This window comes from Bos taurus, chromosome 10 (assembly GCF_002263795.3).
Source record: "Bos taurus isolate L1 Dominette 01449 registration number 42190680 breed Hereford chromosome 10, ARS-UCD2.0, whole genome shotgun sequence".
NCBI classification, from domain to species: domain Eukaryota; kingdom Metazoa; phylum Chordata; class Mammalia; order Artiodactyla; family Bovidae; genus Bos; species Bos taurus.
Genome location: NC_037337.1, coordinates 81674227 through 81700425, shown reverse-complemented (window position 1 = coordinate 81700425; position 26199 = coordinate 81674227). Strand labels below are relative to the sequence as shown.

General features: G+C 46.3%; 1 protein-coding gene across 6 annotated transcripts in view; it reads right to left on the bottom strand.

Moving 5' to 3' along the window:
• SMOC1 (SPARC related modular calcium binding 1) overlaps positions 1-26199 on the bottom strand; it is a 146119-nt gene that overhangs the window by 39004 nt on the left and 80916 nt on the right. For 4 of the 6 annotated variants that reach the window (XM_005211949.5, XM_005211950.5, XM_010809447.4 and 1 more), the window contains exons 4-6: positions 16771-16870; positions 14621-14668; positions 53-142 (exon numbers count right to left, since the gene is read on the bottom strand). In XM_005211949.5, the coding sequence (XP_005212006.1) occupies positions 53-142; positions 14621-14668; positions 16771-16870 (238 nt within the window). 6 annotated transcript variants of the gene reach the window in all.

Sequence of the window (26199 nt, the reverse complement as noted above, 5' to 3'; positions counted from 1 at the left end):
CAAATTTGAAAACAGTGGGACAACTCAAATCTGAAGTAATACAGGAGCTTACCGTCTCCATCGAACACCGGCTGGGTCTCCATCGTGGGTGTCGGCTTAGACCCATCATCTGAATTGAGGGTTAAAAAGAATCGAAAGGAGACTACCATTATTGAGGTAAATACTATCTACTCTCCAGCACTGTTGAATGGTTGGGGTTTGCACATGGCCCGGCCAAGTCCCAAGGAAGAGGTCAAAGAAAAAGAAAAGAAAGAAGAAAAGAGCAAGAAAGAAAAGAGCATCACAGAAGAGACACCAACAGTAAGACAAATCCAGGTGCATGCTCGCCATTCCAGGGAAGGAACCCAAGTTATCATGGCTCTGGAGGACCCCGTCTCATGACTCTGCGGCAGCATGACTCTGTCAGCCCTTGCTCTTTCCCCAGGAAAGCTGGCAGTGCTGTCTTCCCAGGAGCCCTTAGCTCTGGCCAGGCACGTTGGGAGATGCTAGCACGCTTATGGCATCAAGTGCTGATGTCCCCAGCTCCTTCCTGCCCTCTTGTGCAAGGCACCAACCCAGTGCCTTTCTAGTGGCCCTCACTGAAGAGTCTGAAGAAAACCAAAGACCATGGCGCCATTCCCTCCCAAACCCCTAGCTATTTTTCCGTCCTCATCTAAAAACGAAGTGAGGGTAAGAAGGACCATTCTCTCTCCAGCATGCTGAACTGAAAAGAATTGGGAATCCTTAGAACACTTTTAACTGTGAAACCAATTCCCAAGGAGAGATGGAGGCAGACAAAATGAGAGGGAACATAAGTAATTGCACTCTGGATTTCCTTGGAAATTTCTAACACAGATGCTAGGAGCAGAGAGTTCTCAGTGACAAAGTCCTAATACTTATGGTCATAGTAGTGTTGGCAGCTCTCTCTGCAGACCAAGAACCTCTACAGGTCAGAGTAAGTGCAGACTTTATCTCCCTTTCAGGACTTTGAATTATGTTCATCAAGATGCCCAAACCTTAATTTTGAACACTGTTTCTCAACTTTTGTTTTATTATTGTCTAAGGAGCATTTTTAGGCATTTTTCTCCTTAACTAGTTTCCTAATGAAATTTTAATAACAAAGATACACTGTATCTCTGTATACACTGTACATATCTCTGTATACACAGTACATATTTATGTACTGTATGTATGTCTGTACTTTATATGTAAAAATAGAAAGGGTTCTTTTGTGCCCCCCCAAAACAATTTTCACCTCTTTGTTGAAAGCTGGGAACAGGTGTCTTTACTTACATTGAGAATGCACAGATCCACGATTTTTCTATTTTCTCCCTCAGCAAGAGGAAGGAAGGTGAGCACTGTGGTCTCGGACACTGTGGTTACACAATCCCTTCTTCCCAAGACCCCCAGCGATCTTTGGGGACTAAACACTATATTCTCCAAGCATTAACTATTAATGGAGAATACAAGTTCTCATATCATCTGCAACGCAGGTCAGATCATCAGTAATAACAACCTCCAGCATTTGGAGCTCCCAGAACTCTTGGCAGACTTCCCTGCATCTTATCAGGGGAAGGAGAAAGAACACAGAGAGCAGATCCCTTTTTTCACACCAATACCCTACCCCTGGGATCTTAAGACTCAATAGCTATGGAGATCCTGACCCTTGCTGGAGGCTGAGGCCAGCAACCTGAGAGTTGTGTGACACCTGACCCTGCTATTATTGCCATGTGCCGACGTAAGACCCAACTCCCACAGGGGCCAGGGCGATCCTGAACAAGCCGACAATCATCCCCGGACATGAGATGCCTCAGGAGGAGAGGAATAATGAAACTGAATATCTTATTTGCCTCAAATTGGAGTCCTGAACAGTCATCTTTTGACACCAAACTGCCCATTTGATCTGGAAGTCATTGAGGGAGAATAAACACAGTGAAAAAACACACAATGTCATTTTTTAAAATAGCATCACTTCCCCGACTCTATTAACACCCTTTCCGTTGAATTCAATGAACCACTGAATGAAGTCTTTTGGCAGCTGCAATGCACATTTGGTTGCTCCTGCCGGATGCAGGGTTCACAGTCTAAATAGCCCAGCACAGTGTGCTCAGCCCCTCCACACAGGGTGGCTTCCTTTCAGGAGTCTTAAAGGTAACAAAGAGAAAGTGAGAAATCAAACATTCTCACAGGAACAATGGTGACAAGCCAAGTGCAAAATGGCTTATGTGATATCTTGATATTCAATTAAAATCATCCCATACTCCAAGAGCTGTATCTCTCTCTCTCGAACAGGAAGACAGAAAATACTCTGTTTATTTCTCCCATCACTGACAGGAGAGGCTGGGACGGCCCATCTGGTCCAGCAATCAGCAAAGAAGTCTGCTGCTCAAGGAGAGGAAGGAGGGTTTCCAGTCTCCCCACTCCCGGGGAAGTCGAGGACCTCCACGATCGCCCAGATGCAGGTTCAGAAGCCCACAGAGCGTGAAGCCACGTGTAGGGAGCGAATCTTCCTGCAGGGTAGGGTCACCGAGGGTGAAGACACACAGCTGCACTGCCACCACAGAGGCCCTAGCGGGAGATCTTTATGAAGTGAGAAAAGACAAGGCGCCCTGCTGCCAGGAGAGCCACCTGTGACATCCAGCATGCCCCAAGGGTGGGGAGCCAAGCCAAAGCCAACAGGACCCTCTGACCATCATCTCCGGGCACCTGGGCACCTGGCGTCCAACCCAGCAAACAAGCGCACCCTTCTCCCAAACACAGGTCCAAGGCCTGGGTCCAAGGTCCACATCAAGCCTGCTTCCTGGCAAGCCCTGGGGTGACACCGGGCCCCACGCTGGGCCCTGGGGAGAGAGAAAAGCTTCTACGTGTACCCCTGGCCTCCCAGTTTCCAGTGGGGTCACTGTGCAGACCCCGGCTTTACATCCACTAAGTTGGATAACCTGAACCCCTCGCTTTTCTTCTCTGGGCAGTGATATCCTCTGGACACTGTGGCTAGAAAAGACTCTACAGGCCTCTTAAAGAAGGCATTAAATCATCAAGTGTTAAATCATCTTATCCAACTGCTTACTTTTAAAATTGGATTTGCAGCATGAAAATTCGACAGTTTTTAAAATAAAAAATCCAGTAAACCTTACAACTCAATAAGAAGACAAACAGCCTGATTTCAAAATGGGTAAAATATTTCAATAGACATTTCCAAGATCGACAGACAGGTAATAAATATGCAAAAAGGTGTTCGATAACATTAACTGTTAGGAAACCACACATCAAAACCATGATGAGATACCACCATGTACCTACTAGAATGGCTAAAAATTTTTTAAAAGACACTATCAAGTAACAAGGATATGGAGGAGCTCAAATCCTCATTCACTTTTCATGGGAATGTAAAATGGGGTAGCCACATTGGAAAAGAGTCTGACAATTTCTTTAAAAATTAAACATAAACTTACCAATCAATCTTGAAATTTTACTCCTGGGAATCTATCCAAGAAAAATAAAGACATATCCACCCAAAGACATATATACACATATTCATAGCAGCATTATTCATTAACAGCCTCAAACTGGAAATAATCCAGATGTTCTTCTACTGGTGTAGAGGTAACCGAATTGTGATACATTCATACAATGGAGTATTATTTGGCAGTTAAAAAGAAAGAATTACTGATACATATAATCATATAGATGACTTCAAAAATATTACACTACATAAAAGAAGCCACGCGCAAATACTATATATGGTACAACCCCATTATGTAAAATGCCTAGTAAAGGTAAATCTATAGAGACAGAAAGCAGATACATGGTTGCCTGGAGGAGAGACTCAATATAACTATAAATGGGTACAAGGTTTCTTCGGGAAGTGATGGAAATGTTCTCCGGTGATAGCTGTACTTCTCTACAGATGTACTAGATTCACTGAATTGTACATTTACTGTGGGTAAATTTTATGGTGTGTAATTATAGCTTAATAAAGATTTTAAATCAAAAGAGGGCCAGAGTACCAAAGCCGTCACAGATACACCATCAGGAGGCAGTAGCTAGATTATTTGAGCGATCCTTAATTTGGGGGGAGACTCTTCCATAGAGCGTAAAGAAAAATACATCTGAAATTCAGTTTACACATATGCACATGATGATTTCACATGTGTGTATGTTCACTCTTGGTGATTCTTACAGACCTGCAATAGTAAGACTTTATTTTTCTTTGATGCCATAATACTCTTCCTGCTGGAGGAGATGGAACACTGAAAAAAACCCAATTCAAAGATGATCATTTCTCTTACAGGGAGAAAAGGTAAATTTGGAAACATTAAAGAAAAATAGGGGTTTACAGGTGGCCCTAGAGGTAGAGAACCCGCCTGCCAATGCAGGAGACATAAGAGACAAGGGTTTGAACCCTGGGTGGGGAAGATCCCCTGGAGGAGGGCATGGCAACCCACTCCAGTATTCTTGCCTGGAGAATCCCATGGACATATGTAGATAGAAACATAACACTCATTATTCCAAATGATGCAGTCCTGAGATTGGGCACAGAAATACAGAAATCCTAAGGCTGACTTAGGATGCTGTGAAGAGCCGACTCATTGGAAAAGACCTTAATGCTGGGAAAGACAAGGCAAAAGGAGCAGGGGGCACCAGAGGAACAGAGGATTAGATGGCATCACCGACTCAGTGGACACGAATCTGAGCAAATTCCCAGAGACAGGGAAGGACAGGGGAGCCCACCGTGCTGCAGTCCATGGGGGTCGCAAAGAGTCGGACACAACTGAGAAACTGAACAACAGCCAACGAAAAATAAGTCAAACCTGAGAAAATTTCTCAAGGATGATGTCAAGATCAAGAATAATACGTGTTAGCACATTTTGTAACACTCAACTCCTAGCAGGTTGCTTTCTTCATCTATTCTTGCCACTGGCCAGGGCAGAGGAAGTCACCAGGCAGATAAAAAGAGATTGAGCTTCAGCGTAAGGAAGTGATTTGTTCAAGACCCCAGAGGCAGTGAGCAAGTGGTGCTGGCAACTGCTCAGGCCCAGAGCAGGCATCTGGCCTCCCCAAAATTCCCCAGCCCCGCAACCACGCCTCCCCTTGCAGGTGCAGCCCCAGAGACCCGCAGCCCCCGCACGGGCCCTGTAAGCCCATCCAGACAGTGGGTTTGTGTGACACCACAATTCCCTGCCCTGCGAGAAGGCCTGGCCCACGCACAGACAGCTGGAAGTCACTTCGACCCCCAATGACACTGTTCAAAGCCTCCTCTGTTTGGCTTTTTGACTCCTGATTGACATTCGCTGGCGAGTGGAGCTAAATGCTGCGCTGAGGACAATGTTGACCCGCTCTGACTATTCGCAAGGAAAGACTTTTCAGAATAACAAACAAAACAAAACAAAACCCCCAAAACATTGGTGTGCTTAAGGGACTGAATAGAGCCCAAGAGGTCCAAGGAGGCAGGGCCGGGCCTTTCAAGGGGCTGGCAAGTCCATTGAGGAGTTAATTGTTTGGGTGTACAATGAGTTTATTCTGACCACATACAAAGAGCTTTCTCTTCCAGGTCCTTCAAAAGCAAATGTGTCAAAGGGGCCAGAGGAGGAATCTGTATTAATGGCATCTCTTGGGGTCTTGAGACTGAGGAGCCTTGGAGAATGAGAGAAAAAGAAACCACCACCCCCAACCCGAGATTCGGAAAGTCTCTCAATGATCCCAAATCCCCTTCGATTCTTGGGTTCTGCCCAAACCCTGGTCCATCACTGGTCACCCTCCCTCTCGGATTCATTCAGGCTGCAAGACATGGAGATAAACTTCAGCCCTGTAGAAGTGTTGGAAGGTTCTTGCTATTGAAGGGACTACATTTATTCCTGCACCATCATCCCCCTCAGCATGTGACTCAGACCCAGTGTGAAAGTCGAGACGACTTATTCCGGGCATCACAGGAAGACAACAGTGCCTGTTTACAGAAATGTCCCTTAAGAACCTGGCCCGAATCATACCAGGGGGAGGATGGAATTGTTAACCTCAACATTTCCTGAGGTCCCACGACCAACAAGGCTCAGCAATGTACTCTGAGCTGCCCTGATTCTGACCATTAAGAACACAAGTTATCTGAGTACTTTGGGTCCTTTCCAGAGTGAGAGATCAATGCTCTACATTCTGCCTACCCACCTGCACCCTCCTTCCCAATACAAGTGAAAACAAGCTTCAAAATGTCTTCTTGCAAGCAGTTCCCCACATCGTCAAGCTCTTTCTTGAGTAAGAACAGAAACAAAGGGCTGGTGAAAAGGGTAAACCAGAGATGGAAGAGGGTGGTGAGAGGGCTGGGGTGTAGGGGATCAGTGGCACTGGCAGCAGCAGAGCTGGTTCAGAGCTGGGTGCACCCAGAGCCTGGGCTAATTTTTTTAAACTAAAAATGACTTTGCAACAGGTAACTGCACACAGAGAGGCCCCGTGTACCCTCCACCCAATTTCCTCCCATGTAGCATCTTTACAGGTAGCATAATTATATAGATAACATCATAGGAGTATAATACCAAAATCAGGAAATTGATACTGGTATAATCCAGGGGCCTTATTCACATCCCACCGGTTTTGCGTGGACTTGCTCTGGGTGTCTGGTTGGGTGGGCGGTGTGTAGCTCTATGCGATTTTATCCATGTGCAGATTCACGCAACCACCACGATCAAAATATAGAACTAGTCCATCACTACAAAGATATCCCATGTGCTACCCTTTTATAATCACACTTCCCCTTCTCCACCTCATCGTTCACCCCTGGTAACCACTAACCCTTTCTCCATCTCTATAATTTTGTCATTTTCAGAATGTTATATAAATGGAATCATGCAGTAGACCATCTCTGGAGGTTGGACTTTTTCACTCTGCCTAATGCCCTTGAAATCCATCCAGCTGTTGCCCCAAGTGTCAACAGTGTGTTCCTTTACGTTACTGAGTAGTATTCCATGGTGTGGACGCACCTCGGTTTGTTTCACCACTGAACGACATTTGGGACGTTTTCACCCTTGGCTATTACACATAAAGCTGCTGTGACTACTTGTGTACAGGTTTTTGTGTGAACATAAGTTTTCATTTCTCTGGAATAGATAAGCAGAAGTGCAATCACTAGATTATATGGTAAGCATATGTTTTGTTGTTTACTTTTTTAGGAAACTTCCAAAGTTATCTCCCAGAGTGGCTGTATCATTTTATATTCTTATCAACAATTTATGAAAGATCCAGTTCCTCTGCAGTGACATTTGGTATTGTCACTATCTTAGCTCTTCTAATAGGTGTGTAGTAATATCTTACCATGTTCTTAATTTGCAGTTTACAATTTTTGATAAAAGTATAGCTGGTTTACAATATCACGTAAGCTTTGGGTGTACAGCACAGCAATTCAGTTATGCACATATATATGCATATTCTTTCTCAGATTCTTTTCCCTTATAGGTTATTACATAATACTGAGTCTAGTCCCCTGTGCTATGCAATAGGTCCTTGTTGGTTAATTTGCACTTTTTATAGCTAATGACGTTGAACATCTTTTTGTGTGTTTATTTGCCTTCTGCATATGTGCTTAGGTGAAAAGCTTATTCAAGTATTTTGTCCATTTTTAAATTAAATTGGTTTTCAACTGTTAAGTTTTTTAGCATTCTTTATATGTTCATATGTCCTCTGTCAGATAGGTGGTTTGTAAGTATTTTCTCCAAGTCTGTAGTTTTTAATTTCCTTAACAAGATATTTTGAAAGCAAGTTTTCAATTTTGGTTAAGTCCAATTTATCAATTAAAAATTTTTTTGAATCACATGTTTGGTATTCTAAAACACTAAAGCTCAAGGTTCACCTACTTATAAGTTCTAAAAATTTTCTCCTATGTTTTCTTATACAAGTTGTAATAGCTTTAGATTTTACATTTAAGTCCAAGAGCCATTTTGAGTTAATTTTTGTATGAGGTGTGAGGTTTAGGCTGACGGTCTTGGGGAGTTGTTTTTGTTTTTTGTCTACTGGGTGCCTGATTGCTACAGCACCATTTGTTGAAAGGACTATCTTTTCTCCACTGAATTCCTTTTGCACGTTTCAAAAATCAGTTTGCCGAGCTTGTGTAGGTCTATTTCTGGGTTCTCTGTTCTGTTTTGTTGATCCTTAGGTCAACAGACAGTGAAAATACTCTATATGACACTGTGGTGGTGGATATTCCACTACTCCTGTGTCTATTCCCACAGAGTATACGACGCCAAGAGTGAATCCTAATGTAAACTGTGAACTTTGGGTGTTAATGATGTGTCAACTTAGGTTCATCAGTTGTAACAAAGGTACCCACTCTGGTGGGGGCTGTTGATGGTGGAGAAGGTGACACATGCGTAGGGACAGGGGGCATATAGAACATTTCAGGACCTTCCTCTTAATTTTGCTGTGAACCTAAAACTACTCTTAAAAAACTAAGTCAAAAATAAAAACAGAATAAAATAGACATTTAAAAATATGGAGTCACCACATTTGTTTAGATGACCAAAGGAAAGCATGAATTGAAAATTCATAAAGGGTCATGAAGGGAGTAAAATATTAAAGATACCTTGGTTTAAAAAAAAAATCACATACAGTGATTCCTCTCACTTTCTTTTTAAAAGTTGTTTCAGCTACTCTAGTACCATTGCCTTCTCTGGGAGATAGTAAAAGACAGGGAAGCCTGGCGTGCTGCAGACCGTGGGGTCGGGAAGAGTCGGACCCAACTTGAGGACTAACCAACAACACCACCATTGCCTTTCCACATAAATTTTAGAATAAGCAGCCCTTGAACCTCATGGTTTTCCTTCAACAGGTACAACAGGACCGGAGAGTGACAACTCCTTGGCCTTGACCACAGGAGCTACTTAGGGCTGAAGAGTGGTTCAGATGTGGCCCCAAGGCCTGTCTGTCCACCCACAGGCTGATATCCCTGCCTCCCTCCAGCTTGCTGGGCCACACTTGGAACTGAACTCATTCAGCCAAGGAACATATCCTCAGTGGCCAGGCAAGCTTGGAGCCGTCCCCTAGACTTCGGGGGCCCCACAAAGGTACCAGGCAGAAGAATCAAGAACTTGCCAGTGGACCATGCTCATCCCAGGCAGCCTCCTCCAGGGGTCTCTCCTTAGAGGCTCTAATCCTGGAAGCCACTGGCCAGGGCATTTGGAGGAGCCACCTGCCATCCCTCCCCTGCTTTCCAGTATCCCAGCATCTAGAAGTATGTGCTCCTCTGGGAGGCTTTCCCTCCATGACGATGCCTTCGACAAGAAGAGGCTAAGACCGTCAGAGTGTGAGCTCCACAAGCTGAGGGCTCTTACATTTCACCCACCACTGGGTCCTCAGGGACTGTCATAAAGCTGGCACTGAAGTCTTAATGAATATTTGTTGAATGAAAGAATAAAACAGCCACGTATAAAACACCAGCGGTCACTAACAACACCGGGGCACTCGTTAGAATCCGCGGCTAGAGGGCTTTTCCAGATCACAAACCCTGTTTCCTCTCCACTCCTTGGAAACCAGGTATCCTCCATTCGTAAACTTTCTTTTGGAGACCACAGAATAGGGGCCGAGATGGAGGGTGGGCAGTTGAGTAGATGGAGCTACTCCCTGCTGGGGGAATAATGAACTGTGGGTAGTGGGAGATGAGGGGCACACGTGAATACTCAAGCACACTCATGCACACCGCTTCTGCAACTGATCTCTTTGAAGCTGATATACTGATATGCCAGGCTTGGTCAGGGTGGCTCAGACACCAGCCAGCAGCAGCGACTGCATGCAGAGAAGAAAAGAGCTGCATCTCATGGGCCTGGAGCTACTTAGGTACAGTTTGTAGCAGGCACGCATTAGAATGAATGGTTCTCCACAGGGAAATCCAATGTGAGCCGAGGTCAACACATAGAGGTCATCAGTTGCCCATCTCCATTCAAATCCATTCAAATCCAGCCCAGGCTGGAGGGTAATCAGACTTAAGCCATCTGGTGGCAAGGCTGACAGATCACCTATGAACGTAGCCGCCCTCTCTGGGCTGAGAGAAGAGAAAAAAGAGGTGGCTGGGAAGAGGTGAAAGACACGTGAACGGGGTGACATTCTGTGTATAGGATGCTCTGAGACAGCTGACTCTGCACACCTCCACCAGGTTCGAGGCAATGCAAGGAAACCCCTTCAGGTGTACTTAACCCCCATGAGAGCGGAGGCTGGAGAGCACATGAGCCCCTTCATCTGGGAGACGTACCATCCATCATCCCTGCCCTAAGCACATCCCTCAGCCCTGAGAGGGAGTGCTGATGGCTCCACCATTTGAGTGACAAGGTGTCCAAGCTGGCATCAACCTGTAGACCAAACACCACGAGAGATCCTCAAATCCGAGACCCAGAGACGGACTCTGGAAAATAACTGTGATCCATTCTTCACTTGGAACACATGCTATGAAGCAGTCAGTGGAGGGGCGGGAGGTGGGGGGTGCAATAAAAGAAGTCTCTATGAGTTGTATTTTGGAAGTTCCACTTCTCTCCAAGACTGGCTTGACAAATACAGGAGCACGTGCAGAAAAGAGAGCAGTTTTCCAAATGTTTTTACTCTCCTTTCACTTTCCTTACACTGCTCACTCCCAGAGCTCTTAGAAGTAAGAAAAGAGTAAACTGCAGAAAACTCCCTATGATCCTAAATTTTCATTGGCCATGTATCCTAGGCGCTCCGGAGAAAAAGTTCCCAGGAACTGCCAGAAATCATTGTCCAAGTCCTCTCCCACTAGTCTCCCATTCTTCACCTGCTCCACCAACACCCCACTGGAAGCTGAGAACATCCTTACTGCACCTCATAAGCAATGAAGCCTAGGACCAGTCCTTGACTCTGTTAGGTTATCCTGGAAACTCCCTCAAATTGCCCACATTTGTTAGCATCTAGACCCCTGAAAGAGGCACCTCAGGAACATCCACAAGCCCTGGTGGGCCAGGAGAAGCTGCTCAGGGTAAAGTCACTGTTTCTAAATCACATTTTGCTTCCCAGTCACTTTTCTACTTCAATGGAAACCCCAAATTCCTTCCTCTCACTTTCTGTAGCTTTCAACTATTTTAGCAGCAGATGGTCAGAACTCAGGGGTTGCTGGGGGTCCTTTCCTCTCTTCTGATATTCCTCTGTCAGCATCAATAAAACACATGTGAATGCACGTGTGCCCCCACCCCCCCAAAATGCACACATACCCCTTCCATTTCTCTCGGAGGGTGAGGACCATCAGAGAAGGGACGGCTGCAGGATGGGAGTGTCCCAGATCAATGGATATTTGAAACTCAAACACATGGCCCGGGACCTACCCCGCATGTGTTAATTACCACACATGTGCCCATAAAGGAGTCCGGGGAAACACAAGGGGCCCAAAGAACAGAGCACAGTGAAGACATTCCAGGGGATTAAGTAAACAGTCTGAAGTTCTGACCCTCCTCCTCTCCTGCAGCACGTGCATCTGGGTAAGATAACCGGGCCTCCCTCCCTTCTTCCCCCGACTTCTCCCCTCGGGCCCCACACCTGTGGACCCAGGAGCAGGAGCGACCCAGACCTGCTTGCTGGCCAGACGCCTGTGACCTGCTACCGCCTGGCCTCTCTCCCTCTCTCCTGCCTCCTGCTATCTCCCCGGGCCTCCTCCCACTCTGCCTTTCTCCTCCTTGCCTTCAGAGGACTGATTCCTGGCCGGCAACCAGACCCTCCGTCACACAATACGCCTTTTCATTCCTCCCAGGCGGAGAGAACCGATCCCTCCAAGTCCGGTCCATGGAGCATGTTCAAAAAGGCAGAAGGGTAGGGAAAGAAAGAGCTGGGTGTGCTCCTCCCCTGCTCCCACCCCCCCAGCCCCCACACGCACATACACCCAGACCCCCAGCCTCGCCTTCTTTCTGGACGTCCTCTGGGCCGAGCGTCCCTCTGGGCAGGTCTCTGGAGCTGCGGCTCTCGGGAGATGCCTTCTGGGAGACCCCCCATGTGGGCACGAGCTCAGACAAGGGCCCTTTGTGTCTTCCCACCTGCTGCCCTCTGGAGCACATTCCATTCTCAAGTGGCAGCTGAAGAGGCACCTCGGCGGGGCCGACACAGGATATTACCAATGCCCTCTCGCACCCTGTCCCCATTCAAACCCCAGCTTCCTGGACAGGTGTGGCTTCAGGTGGGCCTTCCTACAGGTGGCTTCTCACTGCCCTGCCTGCGGCAGACAAAGAGAAGAGATTCAACACCTCTGCTGTTGTTCGGTTGTGTTCGACTCTTTGTGACCCCACAGACTGCAGCACCTCTGGGAACCCTCCAAAGTAGAAGGAAAGAGAGGCCACTGGGCAGAAGTCAAGTCTCCAGGGGGCAAGTGAGCCCTAGCATCTTTCCCTCCCCCCTGCCAGGCCTTTGCACCAAAGAGGAAGCCCCTACACCACCATCTGGGACAGAGGAACCCGCTGGGATAAGGGAGTGAAGAGGTAGGAACTTGAGGCTTCACACTCTATCCACCCCCCTCCCTGGAGGAATCAGATTCCCCTGCCTTCTCCCACCTGGATCAGCAAGAGCCTGCTGTGAGCACGGTCTGATTCCTATTATCATTCACAACATACAAGACAACCTGGGAAGTTATTTCCTTGTGCAGTTTAAAAGCCAGATCCTCTGGTTGGCCTTTCTTGGGGCAGGTGCTTCATCCAGCATCATGCACTCTGTTCCCTTTGGTGGGGAAAGTCTGGGTGGTCTGTTCTGCATGGCTGCTCTTTCTTTTTCCTACCACCAGGACCTCATGCTCAGGATTAAAGCTTATGCTCCTGAAGACTTCAGTGGCAACAAGCAAAACTGAAGGCAGTTCCCTTTTCCAACCCCAATCAATTACAAGCAGACATGCCACTCACAGTGTTGATGATTTCAGATCTTTGCAGGAAGAAATGTTTATCCCCTCTCCTGCCTTCCCCCCTAGGAGGGAACCACCAACATTCAAGGCTGTCTCCCTGGGGCTGCGAAGTACTTTCTTTTTGCCCACTTACTTATTCCAGTTTGCTGGTAGGGGAGCAGCCCATTGGGTCCTTTGGTCCATGGTTTCTAGAAGGAGGTGGTATCACCAAGCTCTACTCCCTATCTTCTTGGAGCACCTGCATGCAGGGAGAGCAGGTTCTCCAGACTCTCAGTTCCTCCATTCAAGCAGAGGGACTCTGCCTCCTCTTTGGGTCCCCATGGAATTAGCTGGGGCAAGGGCCAGGGCCTCACCCTGGTCTCTCTGTGACTGCAGTGTAGGATAAGCCTGCTTGCCCTACTCTGATCCTTGCAAGCCCAACTCTCCATATAGCTCTTATGAGCATGAAGCTCCCAAGGCTCAGAGTCAAGTAGGAGGGCTCAAACTCAGCTGAGATCTCCCACCTGGGTTTTACCTGAGACCCCAAAATGAGGCTTCTGGAGTGCTTGCATGGGCAATAAGATTGAAACCTGTTTTCCATGCAACCACCAACTGTCTGTGTGTATGCTGTTCTGGAGGTAAGAAGTGGCAAATCTTAGCGTCTTCCATACTAGAAAGTATGGTCAGCACATCCCGGAGGCCCATTTCTCATGTCGGTTGGTCCACTAACCAGCACTTAGATAAATGCCCTCATCAAGGCCAACTGCACAATTTGTAGGGCCCAGTGCAGAGTGAAAAAGCCTTTTATTCAAAACACAGGAGAAAGGGTGCCATGAAAGACACTAAAGTATTAAGTCTGATCCTCTCCTCCATGGTCTCTCTCTTGATTTGTCATGGTGTTTTTCAACTCGCTATTTATCATTGTTCTAGGTAAAGAAAGGCTTCCCTAGTGGCTCAGACAGTAAAGAATCTGCCTGCAATGCAGGAGACCCAGGTTCGATCCCTGGGTTGGGAAGATCCCTTGGAGAAGGAAATGGTAACCCACTCCAGTATTCTTGCCTGGGAAATCCCATGGACAGAGGAGTCTGGCAGGCTACATTCCATGGGGTGGCAAAAATCAGACAACGACTGAGTAACAAATACTTTCTTACTTTCTAGGCAAAGAAAAATGAAAATTCTAAGCAGGTTATGGAAGACCAGTAGCCCTCATCACAAAAGCCATCTGTCAATGAAGCCACAGTGAATGCACACAGTACCCGTGTCTCTACTGCCCACATGCACGCTTAGCTGTCCCATTGCACTGCACTGACAAAACCCAAGTTCAAGGCCAACATAAGAATTTCGGGACCACAGCTGCCCAGGTCACATGCCCATGGAGCATGCTAGTCTTAGTGAAGAGACTCTGGATGTGCCAGAACAATTGTCAAGGAGACTCAAAGAGGGAAAAAAATGCTCAGATGGGTTTCCAAAATAGAAGAGTCTGGGTAGACTTGGGCATGCCCACCTTCGCTGTGCTTTTCTGTTTAACTCTGGCTACACACCGGTAGTTGATTGACTGAACTTCCCAGGAACCAAGGGTCTCAGGGTCCTCCCCTGCAGTGTGCACTGCTCATCTCGCTCAGAAATTCTGGGAGGTGATGAGCCTTACTTACCTCCAGGGCTTCTGGGAGGGAACAGAATAAGAATGCAGATTCTCTGCAGGGCACTTTTAGCTTTTACGCCAGGCTCCTTCCATCTTGTCCAAGAACGCCTGCTTGGACGGGCTTTAGAAGCAAACATTTAGATAAAGCGTGAAACTCCACTCACCTTTCCTTCCTGAGTTACCCTGGCTCGCAGGCTTATCGGTGACCGAACCTTGGGTGAGAGGGGAAACAAAAACACAGACGTTCAGAATGCATCGCGGTTGGTTTCTTTCAAAGAGTTGGTAAAGCCTGCTGTTAGGAGCATATGGTTATGTATATAGATACTGTATACACAACTAGGAACATTATATACAAAGTGAGTACATACATACATGTGAGTGGGGTTTGTTTAACATCAATGTCACTGGTATCACAGCACTGTTGAGATGAACCATGATTTCCAGGCTCCCTGGCAATAGTTTTGAGCAGATTTTTACAAAATTCCACATCCACATAACTCCTTTGTTGAACATTCCACTCACTGCCCCCTCGCCTCCACTTCCCACCAGTTCCACGTTCTGAGCCACATTCAGTCAGTAGGGCCGACGGCAAAGAAAACCCCTCTCACTGCAAATGCAGTGACTGACATCCCTTGCTGGTGAGGGCAGGAAATCGGCGATTTTCCATCTGCATTAAGTAGAAAATTGTTGGCCCAATTGTACTGAATGGGCCAAAACAGTCTGAGGCATGGAAACAATTTTCTAGACGCAGCCCGATCCTCAAGGAGGGTGGGTAGCGGGTGGGTTTGCCAAATGCGGTGCCCTGCATGTACTCGGGTGCCCTGAACCCCCATCTGACAGTCCTGAGCCTGCTGCACCTGCCTTCCCCGGGATGCCCTGCCCCACACACGCAGGGCACAGCCAGCTCAAGCATGGAAGGGCATCGGGGGAGGTCCCCACGACAAAAGAGAAGAAATCCATCCCTGTTCATATCCGATCCCTTCTCCATATACAAGCTTTGTGCGAATTCAATTATATTACCCTGCATGACTTGTTTCTAGCACATTTGTTTGCTTTAAATGAAACTTTCCAGGTCATTTGCAAGAAGGTTTCATTCCTCCCCCTCCCCACACCAACCCCAATTAAGGTTTCCAGTTTCCATGTAAACCACAAATAAAGTAAACTTTCCTTTTTGGCCTGCAAATTTTGGTTTCCTAATGTAGATACTTACTGCCCTTTCCACTCACTCTTCCCCTTATATAGCAGGGCTGGTCGAAAAAAATGAATAAATTTAGGGGAAAAAGAAAAATGTTAGGACAGGACTGCTGGAGTTTGGAATTTCCCATAGGCGTTAGAATAATGTTTTATACTTTGCTTGCACTTAAAAATTAAAAATACGTAAATACATAAAATCTCATATACACAGATTACAGAGAAATAGGAAGCAGCTGGTGGGTGGGACAGACTTTTTTTTAACATGGGCTGAGCTGCATAGTGAATTAAGGGAGTGACTTGAATTTCCTTACCATCAGAATGGAAGTGTAGGGCTTCTATAAATCCATAATACACAATCCCACAAAACTGACCTAAGAACAAAGTTTCTCTATGCCCATAGAGTTGGAAATAGAAAAGACTTGATTTTTCCTATGGACTTACTAGGAGGGTCGCTATGAAAGAGTGGTTCCCTAATTTGTCTCAGCATCAGAACCACCTGAGAAGCTTCATAAGCATGTAGACTCCCAGTCTCACTCTAGACCTACTGGATCCAAATATTGAAGGAGAAGCCTCAACATTTGGGTTCTTTTTGAATTCCCCAGGCACCGCTGATGACAGCCGGATTTCAGGGCCACTGGCACAAGTGTTTTCCATCACTGTATGTTACACCGGTGGCAAGCATATGGCAACATAGACCACCACTTCCCTCTCCTGCACCCGTGAAAGGCATCAGTAATTGCTCGCCATAGCCTTTGATGCTGAACTCCCGTGCAGTCTTGAAATCCATCTCGATAAAGTGTGCCTAGGGTCTCTAGCAACCTAGAGCACCCAAGCTATAAACTTATAGACCGTGCTCTCTCGAGGTTACAGCTGATACTTGGGAAAAGAGCAATGAACCAGAAACCTAAACTCAAAATAAAGAAATACATACCCAGAGACATATACTGACCCTATCACCCAACTCCCAACAGAGCAAGCGCGTTCAGGTGAACTCCTCCCTGACCAGGAAGAGGACTCATAACCACCACCAGTCTTTCAAAGGTCCACCCACAGAAGCAGGAGACTGGCCAAGGCGTCTCTCTCCAACCCTTTTCTTTCTTCCCGCCCTTCCCTACGGTACCTGAACATACAGGAGTTTTATTCTGCACAGAAGAGCCACTGATGGGCTTCCCGTCTGGGGTGACACACCAGCAGTACCCGGTGTAAGTATGGCACTGCACCTGTTCGGGAAGTGGGAAGTAGAAAAGAACCATAAGTTTTGGGTCACAGTATCAACAGTGGCCTCCCATCCATTTCAAACCCTCCCCGGCAAGGCAGAGCGCTCCTTCCACCTCTCACTCCAGCAGCCCTCCCCCAGCGTGTCCCTTGAAGATGGGCCAGAAAACACTGTTTTCTGCGTGACCCTCAGGCGCAACCACAGCCACTTATCTTGGGCTTCGCGCTGTTTCCTTATGACATTTAACACTTAATCTCTTACACCACACTCAGAAATGTCCACTGCATGTCCCATCTCTTTGTAAGAAGTTCGGATTGGTGAACTAACTTGGCAAGTACAAGTTGGAATATCATCGCTGTAGGTTGATACAACCCTTAAGAAGCAGAGACAAGTGAAAGGCTTTTCTTCTTTTTCTAGCTTTTCCCAGCATCTGCTCCTACAGTCCGCTTGCCTACTGATCACGTGACTTTCCTGAGAGAAGGCCACACGTGATGGGGCTAAGACCACTTGGGCCTGCAGGTGCTGGTTCTAGATGCCCTGCTGCACCACGGCTTGATCTTCTTCAAGCCTCCATGGTCAGGTCCACGCTGCCTGGGAACAGTACATAAAAACGAGGCTTTGGGCTTCATTCGGGGTCACTCTTCTTTCTCTTTCAATAGTTGTCACTCTGCTCACCTCCTCCACCTCACCCCACTATCCCTTTTCCACCCACTTTCTACACAAATCTGGGCATCAATCCCCTGCTTAAAATACCTCAAAGATTTGCCATCGGACTCAGGATGGAGATGATGCTGATTTGCACAAGCTTAGGGATCCCCATGATCTGGCCCCTGCTCTCCCCACATCCCCGTTTTACCCCCAGGTCTCCACATATCCTCCATTCCAGCCACAAGCAACTTGTTGAGGCTCAGAAACACACCCTAGTGTCTTATGATTCTAAGCCTCTGTTTGCTTCAACCAGTCAGTCTTTCTGGAATACCATTCCCCAACCCATCCCAGCCTACTCCCAAACCTTTGTCTTCCCACCTCATTCAGGATTCACCTTCTCCTTAAAGTGGTCCCAGGCTCCCTATGTCCTCCGCCTCCTTCCTCTGACCCTCCACACAGCCTGGTTCCCCTAATGCCCCCTATTACAACGAGCCTGATGATCTGTCTAGTCTATCTCCCCCATTAGACTGTGACCTCCCAAAGGCAAGAGACTGAAACTTGGCTGTTTCTATATTCCAAGCATCTAGCACAATGCCTGAGATTTATTGTAGGCATTTGATGAGTTGAATAAATGCATGCATTATCATATTTCCTGAATTCTTGGTCTCTATCCATCCTAAAAATGTAACATCAATTTAAACAGCCCTGCCACATTAAATGTAGACCTCAATTACAAGATGTGTGCCATTAAACTGTGGGGAAAAGGTGCCTCTTGGGATCAAGGACATATCAGAATTGAGCATACAAACTGAGAGGTGAGGGATATAGGGTACAGAAGGAAAGGACAGGTCAGACAGCCTCTGTAAAATCCGTAAGTTATCAGCAAGACAGAAAAGCTACAGAAAAGACTTCTGCTCTTGTGACGGCACCAAACACCACAGTTTCCCCCAAAACTAGTTGCTTCATTACACACTTGCACTCAGAAATTGGGATTTAAGAACAAGACGCAGGGCATCTCACTACTACCAGTATGATGACTGTATAATTAAGGCATTTACCTGAACCACGCATGCAGGGAAACTGTGTTCAATGCCTTCACCAAAGGACCACGTTTCACTCCCGCTTCATCTCGTGAAGACAAGCCCTGAATCCCAAGATCACGCTTGCTACCCCAGATGCTCACTCAAGATTAGTGTCCTCTGGCAGGTTAGTGCTACCTTCCGAGGAGGCCTAAGGGTGGAATGGAAAGCAACCCAGATACACCTGGATTTGAATCCTGGACCCAGCCAGTTACGGATTTGGCAGTTATGTTGCTTAGCTCTTTGAGCCCCATCTATAAAGCGGGGATCCTAGCACCGAACCTCGAGGGCACTGGCCAGGAAAACAGCGAGTGTGAGACAGTGCCTGGCCTGGGCCGATGGCTGGATACGGCTGGGGCAAGATTGCTCTCGGCTGTGTCAGAGAGTCTGGCCAGCCGGCCTCCAACATGGGCCCAGACACCCCCAGGAAGCCCGGGAGACTCTGGTGGGGAGTACTCCCGGAAACTTAGAGTCCACCCCTTCAGACTCAGTACGGCCTGCAGGGGACAGCTCCTCGCCAAGGGCAACATTTTAATGGGGCCTGACTGTTTGCTTCTTCCTCCGTGGGGAAGTCTGTCCCTGGGGCCAGTGGCCACGCTGACTCACCCCGGGGCCCCTTGGCTCTCACGGCCAAGGCCAGCATCTCTTTCTTGAGGATGGTACCCGCCCCCCCAAGTCCGGCTCCTAGACGACACAGAGTGCCCCTCCTCCTGGGCCTGCAGAGTCCCCGCTGAGGCTGCTGGGGACAGAAGCACATGCCTGAAGAAGAGACAGAGTCCAAACCTTTGTTCCAGGGGATATAATCTGACCTTGGGGCTCCGAGGGTCCCCAGGGCCACATGCTACCTGCGAGTACCCGCTGTGCTCCTTTGGACATACAGATGCTGCCTCCCAGCCCCCACGCCAGGCCCATAGGCCCAAACACAGCCCCGCTTTCTCCCCAGGGCCCTCAGCATTTTCCTCAGACCAGGCTCCAAGGAATAGACTCCAGACGACAAAGTCCACAGGCTGAAGGCTGCTTCTAAGTCCTTCAGAGTTTTACAACTGAGCTTGAATGAGGAATTGTTGCCATGTTCCTCTGAGGCTTGGAATCCACAGTTACGGGCACACCTGCCCCAGGTGTGCTGCAGAGGAAAGAACAACAGTGAACAAAAGAAGACCCAGAGGACCTAGACCGCTGCAGGAAGCACCCGGCAAGGTCACTTTCCTTTGCTAAAGGATCTCCAAGTGAATGGACCCACAGTTCTCCACCTAGAGGCTGTCTGCAAATTGTCTTGGGAAGTTTCCAAGATGTCTTCTTGAAGAAAAAGAAGTCATATGAAGACAGAAAGCAGTGGTCACAGAGTCAGACTGTAGCCTGCCTGCCTTAACTAACCAGCTCCACCACTTCCAGTTAACCACTGAACTTTCCAACCCTCTGCAGTCTTGAAAAGGCCTGTAGTCAAACCAAGCCTCAGACTGTCCATGACCATTTAGAAAGAGGGAGATAATAATACCTACCTCACTCAGTTGCTGGGCGGATTACACTAGATAATGTAAATAAAGCACTTAGCTCACATGGTAAGTGCCCAGTTAAACTTAGCTATTTATTTTTACTATCATGGTGTTATTTTATTAGCCAACTATCTGCACTCAAAGCACAGCCAGATTCTCCAATGGAAACTAGAGAACATTCTATTCCAACCAGCCCCAAGGGAAGGGGCGATTTGAAATCAGCAAAAAGAGTGAAAAAGTTTGAGTAAAAGAAGGGGAAGTTTATTTTCATATAGAAATAGTTTCATTACTCTCAGAAGAGAGAAGTAACGTTTCTTGTAGAAAAGCAATCAGGATGTAAATTATAATGGTTTATATATACATGACCAAATGTTAAATCCTACCTAGTTTCCCTTCTTCCCTTGCAAACTTTATTGTTTTAAATTAATAAGCAATCCTCCTTGTTTAGATGGTGACTGCAACATGAAATTAAAAGATGCTTGCTTCTTGGTAGAAAAGCTATGGCACACATAGACAGTGTATTAAAAAGCAGAGACATCACTTTGCTGACAAAGGTCTATATAGTCAAAGCTATCATTTTTCCAGTAGTCATGTACAGATGTGGAGTTGGGCCATAAAGAAGGCTGAGCATCGAAGAATTGATACTTTTGAACTGTGATGTTGGAGAAGACTCTTGAGAGTCCCTTGGACTGCAAGGAGATCAAACAAGTCGATCCTAAAAGAAATCAGTCCTGAATATTCATTGGAAGGACTGATGCTGAAGCTGAAGCTGCAATACTTTGGCCACCTGATTTGAAGAGCAGACTCATTGGAAAAGACCCTGATGCTGGGAAAGATTGAGGGCAAGAGGAGAAGGGGATGACAGAGGATGAGATGCTTGGATGGCATCACCAACTCAATAGACATGAGTTTGAGCAAACTCCAGGATATAGTAAAGGACAAGAAAGCCTGGCGTGCTGCAGTCCATGAGGTCACAAAGAGTCAGACACAACTGAGCAACTGAACAACAACACCTTTGTTCTATCTCCCCCTGCTCAAAACACCAGCCCCCAATTCATGAACTTTCAGACTTACTCTATGTGAAGAGCATGGACGAAGAGGAACTGACAAGGTAACTGGCCATTTCTAGGGTTTGGCATCTAGTGCAGTTTTCAGATCTCAGGGTTGTTCTAACCACAAAGGTATAGATACAAACCATGGCATTTCTTCCTACCCCACTCTGGAACAACCTTGAGAAGGTTAAAATGTCAACTGATGGGTCTTCCTTAAAAGACAAAAAGTGTTTTTACATCAATCTAAGTGAGGTTACTCTCTGCTTAGACTGCAGTGTGTTCTTAGGTAGGAAATTTCATCTCTGACTCATATACTTAAATATTTTTGGCAAGAAGCCCTTTGCAAAAACAGCCCAGTGGTTTACTTCGGGTCAACCTCTCTGTCCAAATGAAGACAAATCTGAAATTATTTTAAGCTTGTTAGTCTTCAACATTAGCCCAACTTGTGGACACCTGGGAAAATGTGGGAGGCCAGCACTGCCAGTGAGTGCAGTTGAGTAACTGATGAGCAGAGAACAGAGCAAACACCAGCTAACAGAGCAAAACAAACCAACAGGGGCATCAAAAGGGAGGAAACCATGAGAAAAGCAAAGCAGATGATGGGCCATATGTAGAGCCAAGGAGCACTCACATGTCACAGCCCAAATGGAAAGCACCACTTTCTGTCTTTACAATGATTTTCCAAACACCGCCATGACTGAGGCAGTATCTCATTTGGGCCTCAAGGTCACCCAGTGTGCAAATCCTTCATAGGAGAGGTGCATGGAGCAGAGGTTATTTGTTCAAATATCACAGCTAGTTCATAACAGCACAGGAATTCAGATCCCAAACTCCAAGCTCTCACAAAATTTCAGAATTGACAGAGCTGGAGAAAAATCTAAAGAGATCACTAGTCTCACCCAAACGCTTTACAAATGGGGAAACCAAGACCCAGAGACAAGAGAGAGAGCATGATGGCCAGTACCTAGTCCTGGCGGACGGGAGTCCCCCAGACCTGGAAGCGAGACCAAGAAAGGCCTGGGTCCCAGGACTGGTATAGAAGGGAACTGCCCAGGTATCTTTATTCTTTGTAATTCTCTGGAAAATGGAACTCTTTTGAGGGAGAAGGGGAGGAAGTGGGATAAATATTCAAATCAAGAGCCTTTTGCTCCAGTTTGAGTGGAAGGCCATTTCTGGAGTAGTTCGGATGACAACACGGGGGCCTCTGCTGTGCCCCCTGGCCAGCCTGCTTTCCTCTAGCTGTTCTTGGGGGGCTCCTTGGACAGGGTCGCACCTCACATCTCAAAGTAGCTTATTTGTTGTTGGACTTTTGCTGTTTTTCCTACCAGCTTCCCTAGGAGAACAGTCTCCCCAAGTGTGGCTTCTGTCTTCCCTTCTCCTGGAATGTGAAGCTGCTGCTCCTCCATCTTTCTATCTGTCACTTTGCTATAGCGATGGATACAGTTGATGCCCTTTGGAGTGTGACCAGGAATTATTGGGGATGAAGGGGTTCTCTAGCCAAATAACTTTGGATATATTGAGCCAAATAAAATAAAAAGATTTGTTGATGGCAGGACTTCTCAGAACCTTAAATCAGTTCACAATTCAGCTCTAAGAGGAAGATACCATTTGCAGCAATTCCTAAACTTCTTTAACAGTTGGAACTTCCCTTAACTGTGAGTGAGTGAACCCAAATCCCCCTAAAACTGAGTTCCCCTGCTGAGTTCATGATTAATCTCTCTATCCAAAACTTTATCCCCTTTCTGGTCCTGCTTGTATTCCCCTCAGAGGGTAGAGGAATATCAAAGAAAAGGTGGAGTTGAAACTGAACAAGACCCTGTGTGGCCCTCTCAGGTATCAAAGCCCATTCCTTGTTTGTAGAAAAAGGCTTTAGTCTCCTAGGCCTTCCTTGAGTTCCAAAGAGCAGACTCAAGCAGTTACTAACTAGGGAAGTGAGAGAATGCAGAAACAAAGGAAGAACAGTCAAGCAAGAAAAGTAATGATAGCTTAAACAATAGGTCTTCAATAAAACAGAGCCCCAGCTCCAGCTCAATAAGAACCTAGAGAGGTGAGATGGGGGGAGAGGTGGGAGTGATGTCCAAGTGTGAGACGACATAGGTAAACCTGTGGCTGATTCATGTCGATGTTTCGTAGAAACCAACACAATACTATAAAGCAACTATTCTTCAATTAAAAATAAATAAATTTTAAAAAACAGCCCCAGTTCCTCCTTAAGGAATCTACATAATAATCTGATGCATATCTTTGGGTTGTTTTGCAGAAACTATGACCTCCCACACAGATAGATGGATGATGATGACTACATGCTGACCACAGCATATAGACCCTAGACTGGATGGAACCAGACATTGATGATTAAGATCCCAGAAACATCACCCTATTACCTCGCCACCAACCAATCAGAAGAAAGTCCACAAGCTGCAACCTTCTTTCCAAATGTTGCTTTTAAAAAGGCTGCCCTGAAAGTCATGAGGGAATTCAGGTCTTTAGAGAATAAGCTGCCTGTTCTCTTTGCTTGGTGCCCTGTGATAAATGCTATACATCCCTTCACCTGTACTTGGTGTCAGTTAATTGGCCTTGCTGTGCATAGGTGAGGGAGCGTGAACCCAAGTTCAGTTCAGGAGCATTCTACGGTAGTATTAGCATTCTATGAAACATGCTTTTTTAAAAAAAAAAAAAGGGGGGCAGTATAATGATGTGCAGGGCCTTGCCATATTTCTCTTTTTCCCAGTCATACTTTCTTACTATCCAGGTATCAGGCTTTCATTTAGTTCACTCTTCTTGAAACAATTTCCCTCTGGCAAATCCCCACCTCCTTCTCTGTAATGCTCTCTCGTGTTCTATTTATTAAGAAATCCATCTTGAATTGCCTCAGACCTTCACTGACAACTGGGGTCCCCTCCAAGGCACCTTCAACCCAGTGGCTACATCCCTCCCACATCCCTCTTCTTTGTGCTTCTTTTGTAAAACAGAAAAATGTGAACCATATGCAAAAAGACAGGCTTGATTCAGCATTCTTAGTAGCAACTACCAAACTTGTAATGAAATGACTACTATCATGTACAGGAACATTTCCCAGCGGGAAAAAGTTAAACTAAAAGCAGAAGGCATGTGGATATTTCTCTAACTCTCCTTGGCAGTGGGATTATGAAACATATTTTTTTCTTTAATCGGCCAGTTGTTCCAAAGCAGTTAGTAGGTTTTTTGGATTAAACGAATGCACAAAGTTAAACATCTTGCTGTAGATCTACCCAACAACTTAGTTTCAGTGCAGTATTTTCAGCAGGCATATTTTCCTTTCTTCTGCATTCCCTATAGGACCCCTTGTAGAAAATTATGTTTTTCCATTGGTGCCACGCACCCTAGCTGAATGACTTAGAGTCTCCAGGCCATCTGAGGTTGCCACTTATCGCCCTAGAATCTCTCTCCATCAGGAGCTGCAAGAGAACATTGCTTATTGCACAGTAAGATCCATGGGGAGGGCTTATGAAAACAAATTGCTAGGCCCTGCTCACAGAGGTTATGGATTCATTAGGGATGGGGTCAGCTGGAGAATATGCATTTCTAACAAGTCCTCAGGTGATGCTGCTGCTGCTGGTCCAGGGCCACACTCCAAGCACCACTGTTTTAAGAGACACTTCATCACGCCATCCTTTCCAGCATTTATCATGAAATACTCAAGAAACAAACACTTTTCTAGGTGGGAATTTGGGAGCAAGGGGCCATGGGACAACACTTCTTTCCAAAGTTTTTCTGTTCCAGTTGTTTTGATGATACGTGGTCTTTTAATTCAGGCATCTAGCGATTGTGGCCTTAAAGCTTCTGGGTGATTTCACACATGGAATAATGTTTGACTGCAGTGAGAAAAGCGAGGGTAGGCAGGAGAGATGGTGTAATCCTTTTGGTCTGGCTAGCTTGAGCTGTTTTTCCCTCAGTTTGGAAGAGGTTATCCCACAAATGTCCCCCTCATCTTTAGTCAGGTTTGGATGAGAAGCAACAGGATGCAGAAGGAAAAACATGGCTTTGGAGTCAAAATGACCTGGGTTTAAACACCATCTCTGTGTGACTTTCACAAAGTCACTTAACCTCTCCAAGCCTATTTATGAAACAAGACTAACGGTGCATACCTTGAAGGTTATTGAGAAGACAAAATGAGACGAGATACATAAAGCATCTAAAATAGTGTTGGATGTAGAGAATGCACTCAGCACAAGCAGATTTTGTCCTTTTCCCCTTCCCGTTTGCAGAAAGGATGTCCTTTGTAGCTTCAAAGCACTGCTATTCTTGCTGGCTGTAGACACTGTCTCCTGCTCAATGCCAAGTCTAGGGAGGACTGTCTGCTGGGGAATGAGGGATTTTCTTTTTAGAGTATTTACCTGGTCTTCCAGAATTTAATGGAGGAGAGGCAAGGAGGGAAGGTAACCCCTCAATTTCAAATTCTGTGGAAGTCCTTGTTGACTATGTTTTTTATGACTTGATGGTGTAACATTGCTGTCAATGTGATATTAGTCAAGCAGTAGAGAGTTAAGAATAAGAGATAATACTATTCTTTCCTAAGCTCTTTCTGACCATACCTGAAATACTGTATCCAGTTTGGGGAAGGACATTCTATAAGGGCAGGGCTGGTGGGGTTGTGGCGGTGTGGGGCAGGGTCCGGGGAGGGGGAGGCGGTGGGGTGGGGTTGACTCAGCAAACTGAAATCAGAGGAAAGAAGCCAAGAGGAAAGAGAGACATAAGTCTCTATGATATGGGAATGAGTGCTAGAACTAAATATCTTTGCCAGGGAGAAAAGAAATATTTCTTGGCTGTAAGAGAGGACTTTACAAGGACATAATGGTGTTTGTCTTCAGATTTTTTGTGGAAAATGAGATTTCTGTGGATTCTGTAAGTCCCTTAGATAGAAAGGGGGTCATCTATTGGAAATCACAACTCTCATGTCAACACAGAGAAGGACTTTCCAACTAAACTTGCCCAAAATGCATTATGTTGCCATTGGTAGTAATACGTTTCCTGTCTTTGGTGGCAATCAAGCAGAAGATAGATGATGGCTTGGTGAGAGAT